General features: G+C 37.9%; 3 protein-coding genes and 1 pseudogene across 3 annotated transcripts in view; 1 reads left to right on the forward strand and 3 right to left on the reverse strand.

The window, feature by feature from the left end:
* The window catches only part of nop2 (NOP2 nucleolar protein homolog (yeast)), a gene marked incomplete at its 3' end in the record, with an annotated part of 13,554 nt that extends 4,095 nt beyond the window's left edge, over positions 1 to 9,459 (reverse strand). The window contains exons 1-11 of the mRNA XM_016256177.1: positions 9,277 to 9,459; positions 8,661 to 8,788; positions 8,494 to 8,533; positions 8,316 to 8,374; positions 8,009 to 8,229; positions 5,561 to 5,795; positions 5,257 to 5,456; positions 4,864 to 4,953; positions 590 to 677; positions 350 to 490; positions 38 to 177 (exon numbers count right to left, since the gene is read on the reverse strand). Of these exons, the coding sequence (XP_016111663.1) occupies positions 38 to 177; positions 350 to 490; positions 590 to 677; positions 4,864 to 4,953; positions 5,257 to 5,456; positions 5,561 to 5,795; positions 8,009 to 8,229; positions 8,316 to 8,374; positions 8,494 to 8,533; positions 8,661 to 8,766 (1,320 nt within the window). The remainder of the gene's footprint in view (positions 1 to 37; positions 178 to 349; positions 491 to 589; positions 678 to 4,863; positions 4,954 to 5,256; positions 5,457 to 5,560; positions 5,796 to 8,008; positions 8,230 to 8,315; positions 8,375 to 8,493; positions 8,534 to 8,660; positions 8,789 to 9,276) is intronic.
* A 1,267-nt stretch (positions 9,460 to 10,726) lies between these two features.
* LOC107569994 (general transcription factor 3C polypeptide 6-like) lies at positions 10,727 to 11,427 on the forward strand (annotated as a pseudogene).
* A 1,630-nt stretch (positions 11,428 to 13,057) lies between these two features.
* On the reverse strand, positions 13,058 to 15,193 carry LOC107569993 (EMG1 N1-specific pseudouridine methyltransferase). Its single transcript, XM_016256178.1, has 5 exons — positions 14,983 to 15,193; positions 14,760 to 14,861; positions 14,298 to 14,439; positions 13,959 to 14,167; positions 13,058 to 13,826 (listed from the first exon to the last, which is right to left on the reverse strand). The coding sequence occupies exons 1-5, from the start codon at positions 15,130 to 15,132 to the stop codon at positions 13,713 to 13,715; spliced, it is 717 nt and encodes a 238-aa protein (XP_016111664.1). The 5' UTR covers positions 15,133 to 15,193; the 3' UTR covers positions 13,058 to 13,712.
* A 1,378-nt stretch (positions 15,194 to 16,571) lies between these two features.
* The window catches only part of kel (Kell metallo-endopeptidase (Kell blood group)), a 16,349-nt gene continuing 10,522 nt past the window's right edge, over positions 16,572 to 22,398 (reverse strand). The window contains exons 8-18 of the mRNA XM_016256175.1: positions 21,615 to 21,775; positions 21,391 to 21,508; positions 21,190 to 21,285; positions 21,005 to 21,103; positions 20,844 to 20,921; positions 20,589 to 20,692; positions 19,186 to 19,275; positions 18,913 to 18,980; positions 18,662 to 18,822; positions 17,460 to 17,549; positions 16,572 to 17,381 (exon numbers count right to left, since the gene is read on the reverse strand). Of these exons, the coding sequence (XP_016111661.1) occupies positions 17,217 to 17,381; positions 17,460 to 17,549; positions 18,662 to 18,822; positions 18,913 to 18,980; positions 19,186 to 19,275; positions 20,589 to 20,692; positions 20,844 to 20,921; positions 21,005 to 21,103; positions 21,190 to 21,285; positions 21,391 to 21,508; positions 21,615 to 21,775 (1,230 nt within the window). The 3' untranslated portion in view covers positions 16,572 to 17,216. The remainder of the gene's footprint in view (positions 17,382 to 17,459; positions 17,550 to 18,661; positions 18,823 to 18,912; positions 18,981 to 19,185; positions 19,276 to 20,588; positions 20,693 to 20,843; positions 20,922 to 21,004; positions 21,104 to 21,189; positions 21,286 to 21,390; positions 21,509 to 21,614; positions 21,776 to 22,398) is intronic.

Genomic DNA, 22,398 nt, shown 5'->3' on the forward strand with positions numbered 1-22,398 from the left:
AAAACAGGACAGAACAGCAAAAAGAGGATGTGTGGACCTTGGGGAACTGTCTGCCGTCATAGTTGCAGATGACAGCGTTAGTGACACCGAGACGATGGATGTTTCCCACCACGCTCTTCAGCCTGTCTGCATTTGCGTCATTAGCCACAATCATGCCCGTGTTCCTCATTAGCTGAGCTGCATCACACAAATGATACACATTTTGTCTTTACACACTCTCAAAGCATTTTAATATAACATTGTAGAAATGTTTGACTTGAATCCTTTGTGTCGACTGTGCCAATAAAAAATAAAAAGGCTCAAATAACACAGCAGTTGGTGTGACTGTCACAGAGAAGCATATGCTCACCCATATAAGTGGTCTTGCCTCCTGGAGCGGAGCTCATGTCTAGCACTAACTCCCCCTCCTGGGGCGAAAGCGCCATTACAGGCAGAAAAGATGATGCACCTTGCAACATGTACTGGCCTGACAAATATTCTGGAGTTGCTCCTATATAAAAGAGAGGATTACAACTAACATCAATGCTTTCAGTCATCAAGGATGGAGAATTTAAAAAAAATGTTATTCGGAAATGACAGTAGAACTAACCAACGGGAACAGAAGAGTCATAGATAACCAGCCCCACTTTGGACCATTTCCCCAATGGATCCAGGTTCACTCCTCTGTTAATCAGAGCCTGTGTTAAAGAACAAGCCATTAGATTACACGAGACATCGGTGTTAATGTGTGTTGTTTTGGGATGCTCCAATCACAAGTGGTCAGGTGAGACACCTGGTATTAAAGAAGGGTATCAAAATAGATGTGTCTCTTGTGACCACTTGTCTCAGATATTGTGACAGTGTTTTGTACACAATATTCACAATGACTGTTAAAGTTGGCATAAAATGAAAATGTGCCCAAGCTATTTTGCAAATGCACGTTATAGACAATTATGAATTATGCATCTATGCTTTTTTTATTGACTTTGTAATCTTCAATCAAAACATTCTAATAACTCTATCTTCTGTTGAAAATGACTTCTCTAGTGACGTATGGCAGACTTCTTTAAATATTTAGTCCACTTAAAACCCCGCCCATCCACAATCGACTGCAAGCTTGCATTCACTCGCATACATCCATAATCTATTACACTCAGATCTATATCAAAATACAGAAAACAGTATCTGTCACTATTTCTGCTTCATTTCGACTTTTTGTGCAAAATTCTGCCCGTTTCCCCACACATAGGGTTTTACGAAAGTCACTTTAAAGACCAAGTAAAGAAAATTTAAGGACTAAATTAAAGATAACACAATATGTCAATATATTCTCTAAATGAAAATGTCCTTGGAGCAGAAATATTGTTGTATTAGCAACAGTTTAAAAACACAACTTCCAACAGATCTCCATTACATTTCAATTCATTTTCAATTCAATTCGTTCTGCAAAAAAACCTTATTTAGAATATGGAAATAACTTCTTACATTCTGATCACACTAAACAAAAAACCACACTGTTCTACCTCAGTGTCTTGTTTCCAGTGCAAATGACTAAAGTTTCTCAATTCAAGAAACATTTACTTTTAGAAGCAAAGATGTCTTACTTTCAATTGATCAAAATAAAGTGAAATTATTATTTTAACAAAAATATCTGCCAACGGTCTCAAAACAAACGGTTTGTTTGTTTGATTTTAAGCATAAACTCACTTAATTTTGCTCTATTTCTCAGAAAACAAGTCTTCAAATATCTTCCATATTTTGCTTCTCAGGTAAATGTATCTTGATTTAAAGGGTTAGTTCACCCAAAAATGAAAAATACCCTATGATTGACTTACCCTCAAGCCATCCTAGATGTATGAGACTTTCTTCTTCCAGACGAATACAATCAGAGTTATATTAAAAAAAAAAAACATCCTGGCTCTTCCAAGCTTTATAATGGGAGTGGATGGTAGCCCAAAATTTGAAGTCCAAAAAATTGAACCAATCGATTATAAAAGTCGTCCACACGGCTCCGGGGGGTTAATAAAGGCCTTCTGAAGTGAAACGATGCGTTTGTGTAAGAAAAATATCCATATTTACAACTTTATAAACTTTATTCTCTAGCTTCCGCTAACTGTAGTATGCGCGTTCACGAGAGAGTGGCGTCCAGTGGAAGACGTAGCACGTAGGTGTAGCGTAAACTCCGGTGAGAATATGCTAGTCTCGTAAGAAACAAGTTTTCAACCCTCAACATTGCGAGTAAATCACTCGCATATGCGACTAAATCATGTAATGTAAACCATATTCTTTGTTGTATATTCCTGTCAAAATAACAGAGTTCATTTAGAATTATTCAGCTTTTAAGAACAAGCAGAAGATATGCCGGTTTCTCGGCAGTGGGCGGAGCTAATGCGCGAACAGCTCTCGTTGGCTGGCGCTCATCTATTACCGTCCATGTTTTGATTTCAGCTAATCAGTTCGAGCGAACGCTGACAACGTGATTAATATTCATGAACCCAGCAGATAATAGTAGTAGTAGTATCATCTTTTAATAATAATTACCATTACCTATGACCAACAATATCTTAAATACCACCACCAGTCCTAAGTTCAGTTAAAATGACAAATATGCATTCATTCATGGTTACCAAGTTTTAGTTCTAATCACTAGTTCTATCATTAAATAGTGCTTAATTGCCATATCATAATATAATGCTTGATTGGCTGAAGTTAAGAGTGCACATTCAGTTATTTAAGAAGCTGTTCCATTTTACAAAGATAAGCTGATTGGGTGGAATCGTGTGTGTGTGTGTACCAACTTAACCATATTTTGGGGACAAATTTGTACCCAAAAGTGAGCAAAACCTGACAAAATCGGCAAAAAACCTAAATTTGTGGATGTCCTCATTTGTAAATCTGTTATAAAAATAAACAAAGTTTTTTTTTACTTTTGAAATTGTAAAAATGCAGAAAGTTTTCTGTGAGGGGTAGGGGTGGGTTTAGGATAAAAAGTGTATAACTCTGTATATAAAAACAATCGAAGTCTATGTAATGTCCCCATTTAGATAGCCAAGTAAACGTGCGTGTGTGTGTGTGTGTATAAAATAGTATATCAGTCTGGCGAGTAAACAAAAAAAATGTACTAGCCAATGGCGATTATATTGCCAAGGTGTGCGTAGAGGGTTGGTTTTGTTTACAGCAAAGGAAAACCAGTGTCTTCTTGGCTTATATTGAAATCCTCCGACATTTTTCTTTACAAATCCTCGTTTTGTACTACTAATTCGTGACCGGTGTTTCGCTTCCACGCTTGTCACTTCCGCGCTCGTCCCCGTGTTTGCCTACGTGCTACATCATCCGCTGGACGCCACTCTCTCGTGAATGCGTGTATGACAGTTAGCGGAAGCTAGAGATTAAGGTTTATGAAGTTGTAAATATGGATATTTTTCTTACACAAATGCATCGTGTCACTTCAGAAGGCCTTTATTAACCCCCCGGAGCCATGTGGACTTCTTTTATAACGGATGGGTGCAATATTTTGGACTTCAAATTTTCATTTTTGGGTGAACTATCCCTTTAAGGCTGTTTAGACATTTGTACTGGAAAACCAGACAAAAACACTGTGAAGGACTTTTTTTCTTTTGCAATGCATGCAGCAATTAATGCCATGATTTTATGAATTAAGATTTTGTGCTCTGATTTAAGACCTTTTTCAGATCTTAATATGTGGAAGGACAAGACCCGCAGAAACCCCGACACAGATTTCACATTGGCTTCAGGTGTATTGAACTTTGACATGCAAGTTCTGCAAAATCGATTAACAGAAAACTCTTTGGCTTAGAAGTGACCTCTGTGTGAGCAGTGCTTTGCACATCGTTACACTATTGATAATGGCAACCCATCTTTGTGGCTGTTTCTACTGCTGAAAAAGCAGTTAGTTCCAAATATATTTCCAAATTTAGTCTTACAGCAAACAAGAAATTGAGTGAGAGGCTGTTATTTTAATCAATGTTATTTGAACTTCGCATCTGCATGCCTCACACGAGAAGCCTTGAGCATGTACACAACTTAATTTTTTCAATCAAAATTTTCATTTTTGGGTGAACTATCCCTTTAAGGCTGTTTAGACATTTGTACTGGAAAACAAGACAAAAACACTGTGAAGGACTTTTTTTCTTTTGCAATGCATGCAGCAATTAATGCCATGATTTTATGAATTAAGATTTTGTGCTCTGATTTAAGACCTTTTTCAGATCTTAATATGTGGAAGGACAAGACCCGCAGAAACCCCGACACAGATTTCACATTGGCTTCAGGTGTATTGAACTTTGACATGCAAGTTCTGCAAAATCGATTAACAGAAAACTCTTTGGCTTAGAAGTGACCTCTGTGTGAGCAGTGCTTTGCACATCGTTACACTATTGATAATGGCAACCCATCTTTGTGGCTGTTTCTACTGCTGAAAAAGCAGTTAGTTCCAAATATATTTCCAAATTTAGTCTTACAGCAAACAAGAAATTGAGTGAGAGGCTGTTATTTTAATCAATGTTATTTGAACTTCGCATCTGCATGCCTCACACGAGAAGCCTTGAGCATGTACACAACTTAATTTTTTCAATCAGGTGATTATTTATTTTAAAAGCCACACATCACCTACAATATTTTGCACAATGAATGATTGACAGACAGCCAACCTTTTGACATTGTTCGGATGTATCAGCATATGTTAGCATTTATTCTACAAAAACACTGTGGTCATATGCATTTTGCAACTAGCTCTGATGATGTGATAATTGATCATGTTTTGGAACCCATAATTAGCACCGTCCAATCATAGCAGATGGAAATGTGACTCTAATACAAAATATCACAACGTTTTGGTTAAAAGGAAAATAAATCTGTTCAGACCTGAGCCAAGTCTCTTCTTCTGGTTTTCAGGGTGTTGGTTCTGATGGTGACTGGCCTATGAATTTCATTGGCCTCAAGAAAATCAATCAGCTGAAATTGAAAATGATATCTGTACATCAATCAACAGATAAGAAAACAATTTCCAAAGTTTTACAAAGACAGTTATTTTCTGATATAGATGTACTGCCAATTCATATAGAGGTGGAGGGGGTGTGGCCATCCACCCCTTCAGATCTTGACAGACAGTTCCTCTATCCTGTTAGCATAGCCACACACCTTGTGAGGAAGCAGATGGGTGGTACTAAAACAGGAAGCATCTATACTTCAGCGATTTAAACTGTAATAAAACCTGCCATGCTAAGTTCCTCCTCATTAGCAGACACTAACACACACCTCAGAGACAGGGAAAAGGTCCATGAGTTTGCTGATGAGGAACTCGTTGTAGCTGTAGTAGGTGCAGAGGTCAGAGCGCAGCAGAGAGAGATACTCCGATCTCTCTTTACCCTCTTCTCTCTTCTCACTGAAGTGAGACAGCACATCCACATTATCTTTGATCCTCTGATGGATGGTCTGTAAGTCCATGGGTAAAAGACCTATATACACGAGAGATGGAGGGTTAAAATACACTTCTAGATCAAATACAACTTTAGAAGCTGTGAATTTCTGTAGTTTTCTGACATAATAAAGTTGGACTCACCCTCCTTCGCTCTATCCGCTGCAGCTGGGAGTATGAATTTTTCAGTTTCATCAATATTTGCCTGTACAGTATCCTCTTCCTCCTCCTCCTCATCTTCCTTTAAATCATCCTTTTCCTCTTCATCATCATCATCATCATCTTTCTCTTCTTCATCCTCATCGTCGTCGTCATCACTCTCTGGTTTCTTGCTTGGTTGTTTTTTCTGTTTTCTTGCAGCTCTCTCAATTGGCAGAAGCTGACAGGGCAAGTAATGATAAAAATCACAATAAGGAAAGGGCTACGCTTAGAATACTACGCTGATTGTTTTTAATAGTGTTTATAGAGTATAACAGTATGTAATGACATATTTCAAATTGTAGTAGTATGCTACAATGTTGCCAGCTTCACTTTGTTGCATGTTTATTTTGTGATGTGACTAAATGCATTTCCCATTTTAAATCCAATTGACCATTTGCACGGAGCGTTCTTTAGAACTTCCACATAAAGATAAGCCAAGCTTGTAAACTTCTGGTGAAGTGTCAGTTGATGTGTATATATAGGTAGAGACTCTTGAGACCCTCACAGAAATCTCTCCTGCATCGTCCTTGTCAGAAACTGAGAAACTAAATAATTGCAACACCACAAATAATGATAGCGGCCTTAACATTTGTTTTTATGTTATTTAACAACTAAAGCTGGACGATATGGCCAAAATTTCAGTCGATACGATATAATTCCGATATCGATATGAACACTATTTATCTGAAATAGAAATCTTTTGTAACATTATAAATGCCTTTATCATCCCTTTTGATCCCTTTTAAGCATCCTTGCTAAATAAAAGTATCAATTTCTATAATTATACTGACTCCAAGCTTTTGAATGGAATAGTGTATGTTATAAAAGCTTTTTATTTCAGATAAATGCTGATCTTTGGATCTTTCTATTCATCAAAGAATCCTGAAAAAATTTTTTACACAACTGTTTTAAATATTGATAATCAGCAAATCAGCATATTAGAATGATTTCTGAAGGATCATGTAACACTGAAGACTGGAGTAATGATGCTGAAAACTCAGCTATGATCACAGGAATAAAAAAAAAAAATTAAAAGTCTTAGTTCAAAAACTTTTGACTGGTAGTGTAGGCTGATTATTCTTATAGATTGAAACAAAAGGGTATGAAAAGTGCTCAGAGTCGCTGCAGAAAACAAAACAATTTAACAACAACAAAAACTGGAAATATTGCTGGAGACGAGCTTATTGAAAATGCAAACTGATTCTCTGCCAGCAGGAGGCGCTTTTAGAGTGATAAAACTAACGGTTTCCCCAGTAATGGCTGTAATCAAATCGGCTCTTCTTTATCAGATCAAATGAAAATGTCATGGAAACTTTTCTGAAGACAGTCGGTTCCCTTCAGAGATACATTCATATAAAACACCCGCGACGTGTTTTGATTTTGTAACATGCAGTGCTCATGTTTATTCAAGGAAATCAAACGCCACAAATAAATCAATGTATGGGAAACACTGGTAATGTAGGCTATATATCGAAACATCGGAAATGTGTTTAAAAATCATATCACCGTTATTGAAAAAAATTATATCGCGATACATATTGATATTGAACTATTGTCCAGCCCTATTTACAACATATAATTTTATATGCCGAGCCAGGAGAGTAACCTAGACACGTATTGTAAATTTAAATGCGCGATTAATCGAAATAGTCATAAAATCGCGATTTGAGCTTGCGCGATTTCTAAATCGCTTTATAGCACGATTTTCCACACCCCGGACCTCCCGCAGTATGCTATCCGAACCAATCAGAATGCAGCGCGCCTAAATGGAGCACGAGAACAGAACAGACTGGGCAGGCATACAAACGTAATGCCAGGTTCACACACTCCGTATGTGGTGCGTATTTTGTCCGCGCCCATGTTAACGGATCAGAGCGTTCACACTGCAAGCGATTGCCGTGCTCCAGGAGCAGTGGGTCTGCAGCAGTCATGCTGCGATCGTTTCTGCACTCTATTTCTGCTGTGCTGCACGCGCTGAATTAAAGTGACAGCGCATTATTCGCGGTAAAAATTAACATGGATTGACAGAAATTTAGTAATTACACCATAAATGCATATAATTAAAGTCTACTGTTTCACAGTCAACACATGGCTTTTTGGCTAGTTTTAAAACAAGGAAAAGTGCACTTTTAGATAAACAAGGCAATTTTATAACCAATAAACATCAAGCCAAGATAGAGATGCTAAAAATTGCTTTTGATATTATTTCCAGCTCATCTCACACAGAAATGGAAAGTCAAGCACACTGCATTGTGAAATGTAGTTTTTTGTGCCCCAAGCTTTAGTAGTATGACATCTGGGTATTTTAAGGAGAAAAAAAAAATGCTTTTGACATTTGAGAAAGGTCAAGATTTATTCTATACAAATGTTTTTCATTGGTTGAAATCATACCTCTTCTCCATCACTGTCTTGTTCATCGGCACCATAGTCATCAACCATATCTTCATCATCATCCTCCCCCTTCTCCTCCATTTCCTTGTTATCAAAGCCCTCTTCATCTTCATCATCATCTTCTTCCCATTGGCTGTCACTGTCCTCATCTTCTTCAGATTGTTCAATCTTTCGCTTCCCCTGCGCTGGTTTTAGCCATTTACTATTCTCATCTGAGAATCCTGAAATAAAAAATAATTTATTTACTAATTCATGGGTGTAAAACATTGTAATTTCATTATAATTTCATTTTTAAATGTTGAAATACCTTTTTTGGGCTTTTCCTCTTGTTTGGGTTCTTCAGTCACTTGAGCTCTTTTTATAGCTCTGTTGAAATGTATTGGGAAAAAATAAATCATATTCACAAGTAATTATCACAGAGATACCAAAATATGACAAAGGAATTAACTACATTATTCATATGTAATCATTTCAAAGAAACGTACCGTTTCCTCGCTCTGCTTGTAAGTTTTTTTGGCCCGTCATCTGCGAATAAAAGATAACCATTGTTATGTCCATTTTATATATATTACAAAATAAACATAAATAATGAATAAGTGAAAAAAGAAAATATAGCCCAATAAACACATGGCTCAGAGAATGTGCGCTTTACCATCAACCAAAAACTTGGACAGCTCGGTTTCTGCTCCCTTCTGTTTTCTGGCCTTCCGTCCAGGTCCTCTTTTCACCTTAATGGTGGGATCCAACTTCCTACCCATGCTTGACACCTACAAAGTTGCTCTACGGTAACAATACAAGTGAACAATTAACAAGCTGATATTTGCCCAGAATAGAAAACACCATAAATATAAGGTTAGAAAAACAGAAACCTAGCCAGTGTGTGGATTGCCAGGGCATGTCCCATGTGGCTTTCATACTGTATGATAACACTCTCATGTAAGCATATTCATCTATACAATTTCAAAGCGTTGCTTCTATTAAAATAGATGTCTAGCTTGTAATCGTGACAAATACAACTTTTACTGAGTCGGCTGGTTGATTGTCAGAGAGTGAAGCAGCTTCCAGTGTTTTACATAGGTAATACTAATATAAGCGAAGCCATTATGTTTATATTATTACAGCAAATTCAAAATCATGTTTAGATAGAAAACATTCAGATGTATTTGCACAGCGTTTACTAGCACGTTGCTGCAAACTACATGCTTAGCTTACTGTGAACCGATTAAGACACAAAAAAATCTCTGCAGATAAACCCATCAGATACTTACTGCTGAACAAAACCACGCTCTTGCGCTTATCCCGATCTTCTCTAGGACACACAGAGAAATTGTACCTTTAATTTACGAAAGTTGCCGGAGTACACGTGTCTCTCACGCTCTGCAGTGAGCTAGCGCACATGTGACTTCAGCACACGCTGGATTTCCGGGAGTTGCTCGCGATGCCCGATTGGTGAACGATTCATTCTTTGGAGTCGGATCTTTTCCTGATCCGTTGATTTTTTTCTCTCTCAGGTGAACCGAGGTTTAAATGGATATGCGAAAAGTTACTTTAATAACCGAGTAACACATTCGTAAGGAACAGAGATTGTTTGTTTATTTTAGAGAGTATTTATTCGTTTAAATGTGCAAAACACATTTTTGGCCAAAGTCCTAACTGATGTAAATGGAAAAGGCTAACATACTAATCAAGTCATAAAAAAGACTGATAGATAGATAGATAGATAGATAGATAGATAGATAGATAGATAGATAGATAGATAGATAGATAGATAGATAGATAGATAGGTAAGTACTAATGAATCGTGTTTTAAAAGTTCTTTACACTGAACTGTTCAAAAGAACCGATTCGTGTAAATGAACCGGACCTTCGATCACTTCTTCCGTCGCGCACAATCTACGACAGCACTCCTGCTAGTATTCAATCTGGGAAAACATCATGTAGTCAAGATATCATATACCAGATATTCAACTTACTTTTAATACTGTATGATAACGGGCTGGATGTTTCCTTCCTTTGTGTTCCTGCTCATGTAGGGGTGGAAGGAAATTGTAGATATTCTGGCAAGAGGAGCAATTAAGCATGAAACAGTTGATATACAAATATCAATTTATGTAGAACAGAAATCAAAACCATTATTAAGGGACAGACAAGCAAAATATGGCAAGAATACTGGGACATAACTGTTACTGGACGACATCTGTATAACATACAAAAACAAGTAGGTTTAAATAGTATCAGGCAGAGCAGGAATCCAAAGGAAGGAAAGATAATTACACGTCTTAGAATAGGTCATGCTGGTCTAAATGTTACATTACAGAGAATAGGAAAACACCCCACGGGTCTTTGCAACCACTGCAACACACAAGAGACAGTAACACATATTTGATTAGATTGTAAAAGGTATGAAGAAGAAAGAAGGGAGTTAGAAACACAAGCTGGAAAACAAAATATGACAGTGGGAAATCTGCTAGGAAAAACAATGTCTAGGGAAATACATAGTCTAATGAATTATTTGAAACATACTGGGATAAGTGAAAGAATTTGATGGAGATATATAGGGTGGGAGGAGAAGGTATGTATATATATATATATATATATATAAATTATTATTTATTTTCTCCTCTCCTTGTCCTTTCTTTCACAGTACTGCCTACACTCCAGTCCAGTAGGTAAATGCACCTTTCAGTTGGTTTGCCAACCGCCAATAACATTAGAAGAAGAAGAAAAATCTACTACGACTGACAGCAATTTGCTACGTGAAGTTGTCGGAGGGCTTCAGCTCATGAGTTATACGACATTTCAAATAGTTAAATGAGCGCAACTGCTTCCTCAGACACAGCCATGGAGGACGAACGGGAAGAAGAGGAGCAGCTGGTTGTGGCGGAACTGTCTGGGATGATCAGCTCGGATTTAATCTCCAGTCGGCAGGGCGCGTGTAAGATCGTGGACATTGACAGCGAGCAGCCCATGATGCAGGTGGGCCGCTATCTGTTCGCCGGGGAGTGCGAGGATGCCATCGGAACATGTGCGGTTTTTGAAGAGGACGGTGCAGGTTCTAATTCAGCTCTTTAATACAAATGTCACACAATGAAGAAACTAATGCTTCATCGGACGTTCCTGTCGGAGAGGAAGGAGGATGAGCCCCTCTCTAGCAGAATAGAGGTGCTGGCTCTCGGCAGGAAGAGCGCAGTCTGTAACTACCTGGATCCCATCGACACAGAAATCTGTGCTAGACGAATCTAAAGATTGCGAGGATCCAGAGATGAGCGACGAATCAGCGGACGACGGCTCATGAAAGACTGATTTCTGATCATGTATATACTGCATCGTCTAAATATATATTTTCTGCTTAGTAGAAGTGGTAAATACATACAGTGTATGTGTCTGTCCCATTTGCGTATTATTTTTATTAAATGCACATCTATCTGTTATTTAAGTTATGATAAAAGTTATTCAAATTCAGTGGTTCACTACTGAATCATTCAGGTTTAACTCAATTTTTGCACCTCAGTATTGTACATTAACAGGATGCAATAATATAAATGATTTAATTAAAATTATTGAACAGACGCTGCCTTATTGGGACAACAAAGCTCTCCCTATAGCCTACCTACCCAATTAATACATCATTATTAAACACTCCTTTATTATGGCTTGGCCCTAATCCTCTTCCGTACAATGGTGTAATTTTGTGTTGCATGTGAAAAAAAAAATTTTAATAATCTAAAAGTGACAAACGCATCCTAACTTGCCAGCAGCAGGGAGAATCAACAGCAAGCCTAGACAGAAAAAAATCTTTAAGTAACGACTAAAGCACATTTGATGGTAAAGGAAGCTCAAATGTCCAGAGAGCCTGAACACAGGAGGAGAGAGGGAGAATGGAGAATACAGGATTAAAGCTACAGTACAACTATAAAACGATTGTGATGAAGCAGAACAAGTGAGGAGAATTCTAAAAGAGAATTTGAAAAGAACATCTCAGAATAATGCTGAATAAAACCAGCAACAGTCAGGTCCCAGAAGTAAAAATTCATTTAATTTTCTCTATAGGGGAATCGAGTTTTAATGATAACTTGCAAACCTTCAAAGACAGACCTGCTGTGTGTGAACTCAAGGTTGTTAATCAATGGTACATGCTTTTGCAGAAGCCATCGGTTTTCGTAATTTCAATTTATTTAAAAAAAAAACTGTTTTAACAGCAGAATTCCTGGTGAAGATTACACCGCCCATGATTCTGCACAGAAATAAATCTCTATCAATCAGTCACAGCAAGCAAAATTGCACTAAAAATGGCCATTTTTCAATCCCATGAAGCACAGTGAATGACAATCAAATCAGTCTCCCTACACTCTCAAAATACTTCAAAGATTTATACTTTTGAATTTTATATTAATTATTTTGACTGTCATTCACAATGCTTCATGTTTTTTTTCTCCTCAAAGCCATTAAAGGGGTCACATGATGCTTTTTTAAAGATCCTTATTTTGTGTATTTGGTGTAACAGAATATGTTGACATGCTTTAATGTTCAAAAAACACATTCTTTTTCAAATACTGTACATTATTGTAGGTCCTCTATGCCCCGCCTCTCTCAAACGCTTCGTTTTCTACAAAGTCCCTCCTTCCGACAAGCGCAGTCTGCTCTGATTGGCCAGCTGACCCAGTGCATTGTGATTGGCCGAACAACGCAAGCTCTCGTCGGAAATGTAACGCCCCTTACCATAATCGCGAGCTTCATCTTTCAAAATAAATGTAAAGACAGAGCCTGAAAGAGGAACAGAGTCTCATGACAGACACAGTGATGAAGCTAGTATGTGTTTATGTGACCCCCTCGCTCTCTCTCTCTCTCTCTCGCTCTCTCTCTCTCTCTCTCTCGACCCCTTTAAAGCAGCACTATGTAACTTTTGGCGCTCTAGCGGTTAATAAACAGAACTGCACACATCCCGCGGAAGAACATTCCAACCGGAGCTACTTCTCTAAGTTTATGTCTCTGGCGATTCACGCAGGTATGTGTTACTCCGCAGCGGTGACGACCCGACCAGGCTACAATAGTCCAAATATAAGTACTTATTATAAGTGTACCATAGTGATTCGGAAGAAGACAAAAACGAGGTTTGGAAGATGAATTCATGATGTACTCGCTCATTATATACATTTTGCAAATTTTGAACACAGAAAAAGTTAGTGCTACGTTAAGTACAGTCCTGTACCTATGTCTTTTTGTCTGATTTTCAAATATTTTTTTGCTTAATAGTAATGTAATGTTCTGATTCATCTTATAGCTGGTTGGCTTTGTTCATGGCTTATACTCCTTTAACATGGACGTTTTAAATGGAAAAATTGCTTCTGGAAACAAAGGCGGCTGAAAAAGTGGCACGCTGTTGCATGCTCTTGTTTATTGTAGGGAGAAAAAAAGGGAAAAGTGTTGTTACATGCATCAGAAATGCAAATCTGGGTTTATTATTAAGCGTATAAACCTATACAAAATGGAATTGAGGTTTAATACCCCACATTTTAAAGGGTATAACTGTTTGCTTCAGTGTGAGTTAAAATTGTGTCATAATACATTAAATATTCTCCTCTGTTCTGATGTCATATAACACAATTTTTGCTCAAAGGAATGGACCATACACACACAGAACGCAGTCCAAAGGTCTGTTCCTCAATCCGGCAGAAACATGAAAGTTCATAACAGTTTGGTTTTGTCATAGCACTCCCCAGACCTCCTCAAACGCTGAACACATCTTGGCACAGGTCAGAGCGGCAGACAGAGGATAGTTACTGATGGACACAGTCTTCTCTGTGTAGTCAGCGTTCACCTATGATAGGATGGAGAGACAGATCAGTGATTTATTTCAAAAGCGATGACACAATTCACATTTATGAAATTATTTTCTATGCATGGGGAATATATTTCATTTAGCTGTGAGGAGAAGCGGGAACAGACTCACTGTTCCATGTGCAAATGCACCAATGACAACAGCGGCAGGTCCATCTTTAGGGACAATTGTTCTGGGACACACAGCATCTCCTGCTTTGAATGATGTCGAATATCGGGGGCATCCAGGTGGCAGGTGGTCCGACACTGGATTTTTAATCAGCCTTAACAAACGCTGAGGACCATCAGCTGCTCTCACACTCAGCTTGTGCAGAAGCTGGACTATAGGAGGACAAATAGTAGTAAGATAAACTTACTCTGAATCTGAGATACTACAGCATTTTCTGTAATACAAAACTGACAAAATTTAATTGACTTGATTACAGTATATGAGCAAATGGAGTGAATTTACCCATTAGTCCACAAAATCGTGCAAAAGTGCGAGGAATTCTTGTCTGTGGGTTGATCTCGATCAAAGCATTCTTCTCTGTGTGAATGTACACTTGAAGCAGTCCAGCTCTGTTCAAAGGACTGTCCAGTAACATCAACAGGCACTGTGGGATAGCAGACATTCAGAGGACAGATGTGGGACAAATCTCTCCGTTTTAAACTACAAAAACCATATGGTTTTAGATGTCAGAACATCTTTGCAAGATGGCTTGTTTTTCACATTTTATTCTCAGTGCATTCAAAACATATTTATAATAAGTTGTAACATTATTTTTCAACTAAAACCATAGTGCATCGGATCAATAATTTCTCATTAAAAAGTGAAAAAAACGTAAAACTTTTGTATTTGATCGTATTACTACATTTCAAATGTAACATGAACTACGTTTAGCTCGGATGCTTGGTAAGAGTTGAAGAGCTTTACCTGATGTGTGATATCAGGGCGAATCTTCCCAGGGTCTCTTCCACTTTTCATGATCATACTCTTATGTTGATCACAGTTCAGCAACTCGAATGTCTTTCCAACCTGTATAGAGATACGCTTACATTTAAATACTGAGACCTACAGTTAGGAGAAGCATTATTGTTAAAGCTATAGTGGCAATTCCAATGAATAACACGCGATCCGGTGCTTAGCTGTCCTTTACCTTTACGGTTTCAAGCGTGGCTCCTTCTAAAACAACAACAAAACGCTTTTCCGCCATCTGATCGTGCAAACTTCTTTGCTGTTTTGCCGGTTTTGGATCATATTCATCTAAATGCTCCAGACCACGCTTGTCTCCAGCGTGTGCAGCCATGTTGACACAGAACTCCGACGCATCAAATGTGCGTCACAACAACACGTTTGTTCAGAATGGCGCTAGCTGATGACGGCAACACGGTCTTATCTAAAATACTTTATTCACGTTATATAATGAAATATGGGTTTTCTGGTGTAAATTGAGCCGTTATTGTTTCACGTAATTACAATGTAGAACTTAGTTCTGAAATACATTAAATGCTATGAAAACAATAATACAGAATTTATAAACTCTCTCTCTCACACACACACACACACACACAGGTTTGTTTTTATGGTTTATGGGGACTCTCCATAGGCGTAATGGTTTTTGTACTGTACAAACCATATTTTCTATTGCCCTACACCAACCCTACCACTAAACCTACCCCTCACAGGAAACTTTCTGCATTTTTAGATTTTCAAAAAAACTGAATTATTTATAAGCCTTTTGAATTACGGGGACACTGAAAATGTCCTCATAAATCACCTTCTCGTTGTAATACCTATGTCTTACCCATGTTATCATACAAATTTGTGTCCTCATAAACCACATAAACATGCACACACACACACACACGTCTGGTTTGCTATCCTTGTGGGGACTCTTCTTAGGTGTAATGGTTTTTCTAGTGTACAGACCGTATATTCTATTGCCCTACACCTAAACCTACCCCTAAACCTACCCCTCACAGGAAACTTTCTGCATTTTTAGATTTTCAAAAACTTCATTCTGTGTGATTTATTAGCTTGTTTACCCGTGGGGACCTCAATTTAGGTCCCCACATGACACGAGTCCCCATGAGTCTGTGTGTATTCAGGTTTAAGTCCCCAACAGAATAGAAAAACAGGTACACACACACACACACGTTGTGTTTCCATGTTTTATGGGGACATTCCGTAGGCGTAATGGTTTTTATACTGTACAAACTGTATGTACTATTGCCCTGCACCAACCCTACCCCTAAACCTACCCCTTACAGGAAACTTTCTGCATTTTTACTTTCTCAAAAAAACTCATTCTGTATGATTTATAAGCTTGTTTCCTCATGGGGACCTCAAAAATGTCCCCACAAGGTCAAAATTTACTAGTATTGCTATCCTTGTGGGGACATTTGGTCCCCGTAATGTGATAAATACCAGGTACACACACACACAAACAATGGATTTGACCATTTTCTCTTAGAAACTGAAATAATTCATAATCATGAGAAAGACATTTCCAAATTATTAGGACTTTCCTGAGTCAAAATGATTTATGCATTAAATCTATGTATTTTGCATTTTAATGTAATCTCTTTTTTGCTTTTGAGATTAAGATAATTATATATTGTTCAATTTCATGTACATAATCCTTAAATTTTTGGTAGTGATTAATGTTCTGCGCTAAAACGTTAAATAGTATGTAATATGTATGAAATTCCTTGACTACAGACCAAAAAGCACACATGCAAAAAATACTTTTTTTTATGTTTCATCCAAACATAATACATTTCAAAAATAAGAGTGGCATTCATGATACATTCAGACTTTAGACATCAAACTGTATTTACAATAGCGAGAATAAAGAGCACAATTATCCATCATTAATGAATTACAACTGGAATCACTTTTACTTGGTGAAATGCTCTCCTTCCTTGGTAAAAATGTACCATAAATCTTGTATAGTAACCAGTTTAACTGTGGTATTTACAGTAACCACATGTAAACCAGTGTAACTCTGTAAACAAACTATGCTAGTTGTAGTTAAAAAAAATGTATGAGATTCCCTCCCTTCCCAAAAATATTATTTTGTATGAATCAACATCTCCCCCAAAATTCAATACTATAGTAAAAGCATGGTCAATTTTCTAAGTGCTGTGAGAGAACACATCCACCAGGCTTTAACTGTTCATCATTCTGTACATGATTTATCAAATGTGATAATATTGCTTAAATGTATGTATCCGTGACTTTTCCAAAACCCATTACTTAACAAGTGAATATAAAAAGCTTTATGATCTCTGGAATGACCTTCTTTTACTAAACAGTGAGCAGCTCCAATGGTTCAATAATCCCAAACAAGCTCCAAAAGGTCTCAGCAGACACGAGTTCCTCCCAGATTTAGTGCAGCGTTCGACTCTGACACATCTCATGAGGATAACTCTGAGATTTATTCACACAGGTCAGCGTTTTGGGGCAGAAGCCGGAGTTTGAACACAGGACTGTCACCAGGAAGGAAGGTTCAAAGGGCATGAACTCATGGTAGGAGTCAGCGTCACACGTTACCTATAACATATGATTTGAACTTTCTGATTAGCACACATCCTTGAGTGCTTATACATTTCTCATTGACATTCTCTGTACCTTTGTAAAGGAGGAGAGGAACAGGTGAAGGTAAGAAAGGCCTGATAGAGATGAGTCTGCTGGATGCCTTGTGAAACTCATCTTATAAGCCTGTTAAGAAACAAATATGGAACATAACACGTTGAGAAAGATAAAATTGGGTTCATCGTTAAATAGTAATGAAACGAGTGTTGTTGTAGATTAGAGCAGGGGTTTTCAAACTGAGGGCCGCAAGGGAGTGCATTTAAAAGCTTAGAGAACAACAGTGTAAATAATGTAAAACTAAATAATTAATAAAACATTTTCTGATAAATAAATAAAAAAAATAGGTTAAAATAAATAACTAAAAATGAGATTAAAATAAAATTGAAAATAAATTATAAATATAACAGTACAGTACTATGGTGAGTCAGAAAAACAATATTTTTACTGAATCGTTCACCCACAAATTTCAATTGCTGAAAATGCAAGATGTAGATTAGTTTGTTTCTTCATCAGAACAGCTTTGGACAAATTTAGCATTCCATCGCTTGCTCACCAATGTGTCCTCTGCAGTGAATGGGTGCCGTCAGAATGAGAGTCCAAACAGCTGATAAAGACATAAGTAATGCACATAACTTTAGTCCATCAGTTAACTTCTAAAGTAAAAGTTGTGAGCTTGTAAGAAAAATCCATCATTAAGGAATTTTAACTTTAAACTGTCGCTTTGGAACTTTAAATCCATAATGCCATAATAACACTTCCACCAGTGAAAAAGTCCATCACATCAAAGTCCACCTACACATTTGCTTAGCACTATTTTGGATTGTTTTTGCTTGTAAATGGTGCTTGATCCGTTCATATTTCTCCCCCGATTCAGATGAGTTGACTTTTCCATGGGAGAAAGCAATATTGTGGATAAAGAACTCATATTTTAGCCAGAAGCAAAAGTTTCAAGGTTAAAAATGTCTTGATTGATGGATTTGTTTCTTACACACAGCAAACACGCAGCTTTTCACAACAAAAGACGTTACTTAATGGACTGGAGTTGTGTCGGGTAGCCTACTTTATCAGCTGTTTGAACTCTCATTCTGACGGCACCCATTCACTGCAGAGGAAAGTAAATGGGTGCCGTCCATTCACCCCCCCCCCCCCCCCCCCACACACACACAAGGTTAGTCACATTTGTGGGTTTGTGGCATCTAAAAGATTGAAAACCCCTGGTCTAGAGTAAGTTAGCTTACACTCAGTGCCACTTGTAGAGCAGAGTACTGCACCCAAACCTCCTGCTGTTTAGAGGGGGAAAGAGAGAATGTGCCGACCCATCCTGGATCCCTGGTCACACTCAGATAATGGGACCATATGCACATGCTGTCTGACTCTGGATTGTTGGCCTGCATGTGGACTAGTGATGAGAAACAGAAGGCGTTTAAAAACACTCCCACACTCACACATGCACATTCACGTTGAGTGATTGAGGTCCATACTGACTTACTATCAGGGAACAGAAGGTGGAGAAGATCTTTAGCCATCAGAGATCCCAGTGTGCCATAATTCAGTGCCCTATATAATATTGATGTAAATTTTCATGCATGCATATAACATCTTCAGCACATAAAACTAGAAGAGTGGATTAAAAAATGAGGCATAAAAACAGGAAAATTTAAGACATTATTTCAGGGAGCATCAAATGTAATGCTCCCTTGAATGTAATGGTATTTCCACTGAATGAATATCCTGCTTCATGCTGTGTGCTGTCACTAGATACCTGGGATATGAGGAATGGAAGAAGGGTGACACAAACATTCCAACAGGGATGATGATGTCATTACCAGAGATGGATGGAGTGATAGACAAACTAGAGGTGAGGGAAGACAGACATGCAAAATGGATGATGACTTAAAGTTGGCATCAGATGTTCTAAATGCATATTATTGAACTAGTCATCCATGCATAGGATCAACCTAAAGCTCGCATTCATATCTTCCACCATCCAATCAACAACCCATGGATAGAATCAAGTCTCTGCCCTATACTTTTTCATTTTCTATATAATCCATTTCACTTGGATGTACATCACAATACGGAGAGTAATATATGTTGCTACGCTATACTATCAGAATAGTGACAACCCAAGAAAGATGAAAAAAATTAAAACAAATATGAGACTAAAATTTGAATGAGTTCCTATGTACGTAATATGTACAGTTTTTATGAAGTAAAAACTGTTTTTTAAATTAGTTGAGACTTTTGAAGATAAGCAATATTTGCATAATCCATGGATATAAAATGAGCATCATAATGTTTGAGTTTTATCTTATAAATACATATTTTATTTAAAAACAATTCAAGAAAAATTATCATATTAAAAAAATATGTATATATATAATACAGTTTACTAAATAGTGGAATAATTAATAATAAACATTAAAAAAAAAATATATATAAAAAAACTAAAGAATATTTTCTCTTATTCCATGGTCTGTCTGAATACTGGATTCTGATTGGTATGCAGTATGCAGTATGCAGGTATGCAGTAAAACCGTTTAATGCACAGGTAGTTCCAAGTCAGTTTAATCACCGTTCTATATTAATGCGCCGCTTTAATTGATGCACACTAACCAACACGCATCACTCTTTGCCTCCACGTTGTGCATTTAAAATCCTTTAACATATTTGACATTGACAAAACATTACCCTAAATGTCATTGCAAATATGAGAGCACTAACCCTTCAGTCTGTGTGCCGTGTGAGAGCAGTCTGCTCCTGCTCTTCTGCTCCAGCACCAGCATCTGCAGGTAGTTGGAGAAAAAATCCTCCTCGCTCAAAACCACCTAGTGCAGCGACACAGAGAGAGAGAGAGAGAGAGAGAGAAACAGCCAATGAAGCCCTCTCAATGTGAAAGAATCCATAAATGAAAATGTTTCATTCACTACACTGACTGTTAATTCACTCATCGAAATGAATTTCAATTAATTCATTTACCTCTGCATAGAGATGGTTGAGTTCTCAGTTTAATCACCGTTCTATATTAATGCGCCGCTTTAATTGATGCACACTAACCAACACGCATCACTCTTTGCCTCCACGTTGTGCATTTAAAATCCTTTAACATATTTGACATTGACAAAACATTACCCTAAATGTCATTGCAAATATGAGAGCACTAACCCTTCAGTCTGTGTGCCGTGTGAGAGCAGTCTGCTCCTGCTCTTCTGCTCCAGCACCAGCATCTGCAGGTAGTTGGAGAAAAAATCCTCCTCGCTCAAAACCACCTAGTGCAGCGACACAGAGAGAGAGAGAGAGAGAGAGAGAAACAGCCAATGAAGCCCTCTCAATGTGAAAGAATCCATAAATGAAAATGTTTCATTCACTACACTGACTGTTAATTCACTCATCGAAATGAATTTCAATTAATTCATTTACCTCTGCATAGAGATGGTTGAGTTCTGCATGATTGAGGTTATTTGTTTTAGTGGAGAGTCTTGGATTGAGAGATTTCATCTGAAATATATACAAAATTATCTGAACAATAATCCATACACCGTTTCAGTAGGATATGGTTTTGTATATGATTCACAACATACCTTATTCAAAATAAAGGCTGATGATCTGTCGTCCCTCCAGCTCAAATCTGTTAGTTTCTTCTTGAGGGACAAATAAACATCATGAATCAACTCCTCAGCCTGGCAGAGACAGAAAAACACCCGTGATATTAAAATGTGACTTTGCTCTATTAAATTCATGTTCACGAGGTCCAACCAAAATGTACCTCTTTCTGTGCATGTCTTTCTCTAATTGCATGACTGAGTAGAGTGTCAAACCCTCGCTCCGTCTGCTGAACGCATCGCAACCAGCGTGGGATCTCCTAAAAACAATAGACGGTATAAGTGAGAGAAATATACAACGCAGTCTGCACTGCTTCATTTTACACAAACTGGCATTGTGGGTAATTTATTCAATGCAGACCCACCTCCTGTGTGTCTCCAGTTGCAATGGAAAAGTTTCTCATTGTTCGGAAGAACCTTGAGTCCAGCGCGGGAATGAGCGTGTGCAAAAGACTAAAGATCATGTATGTATGAAGTGAACCACTGCAGATATTTACACACAAGCACATATAGGGAGAAACAAGCATTTGAGTTAATAATCAATATCTATCACATTTGCTTAAGAAAATATGACTATAAAGTGACTTACGTGCCCATCGTCTCATGCTGGACTTGCCATTTACTGATTGTCTGGGACATGTGGATAATGTATGGGAGATTGTGGACTAAAACAAGATCTGATTGGCTGATAGGAAGAGGCTGAAATGTGGCTTGTAGGCAAGCAAGCCAATCAATGGCTGGAGCCCGAGTCTGTGAGGGACAGGAAGTCCATTAGTACACATGTCAGGTACTGTATATTATTTGGGTTAATGATATGACACTCTTTTTTTATTTGTATTTTCTTGTCCAGATCTATCATTGTATTTTAAAAATATATTAAAAATGCAGTTCATTCCCTATAACTTGAATAGGCCTAGACATCTTCTATTGTCACGAATCCGGTCCATGAACTTCCATCTGCTAGCCATCAGAGGTCACCCTTTCCAATTTCATTGACTCTCGCACTACACACTGTTGCACATCACCCCGGACTACATATCCCATCATTCATTGCACTGATTGCACTCAGCAGGATTGCACAGAGCTGTTAACACTGATTGCACCCAGCTGTTTCATATCACTCCCTCACTATTTAACACTCACTCTGATCCCTTCCCTCTGCCGAGTATTGTTTAGCGCCTATCCGTTTATAGCTACACTACAGAGCCCTCGTTAGCAGCCTTGCCTTGCCTTGCCTTGCCTTGCCTTGCCTTGCCTTGCCTTGCCTTGCCTTGCCTTGCCTTGCCTTGCCTTGCCTTGCCTGTGTTCTCGGTTTTTGATCTTCACCTGTTTTCCTGGATTTATCCCTTTAGTCTTGTCCCTTTTGATTCTGT

This window comes from Sinocyclocheilus grahami, unplaced genomic scaffold, assembly GCF_001515645.1.
Source record: "Sinocyclocheilus grahami isolate Dianchi unplaced genomic scaffold, SAMN03320097.WGS_v1.1 scaffold1401.1, whole genome shotgun sequence".
Classification (NCBI taxonomy): Eukaryota; Metazoa; Chordata; class Actinopteri; order Cypriniformes; family Cyprinidae; genus Sinocyclocheilus; species Sinocyclocheilus grahami.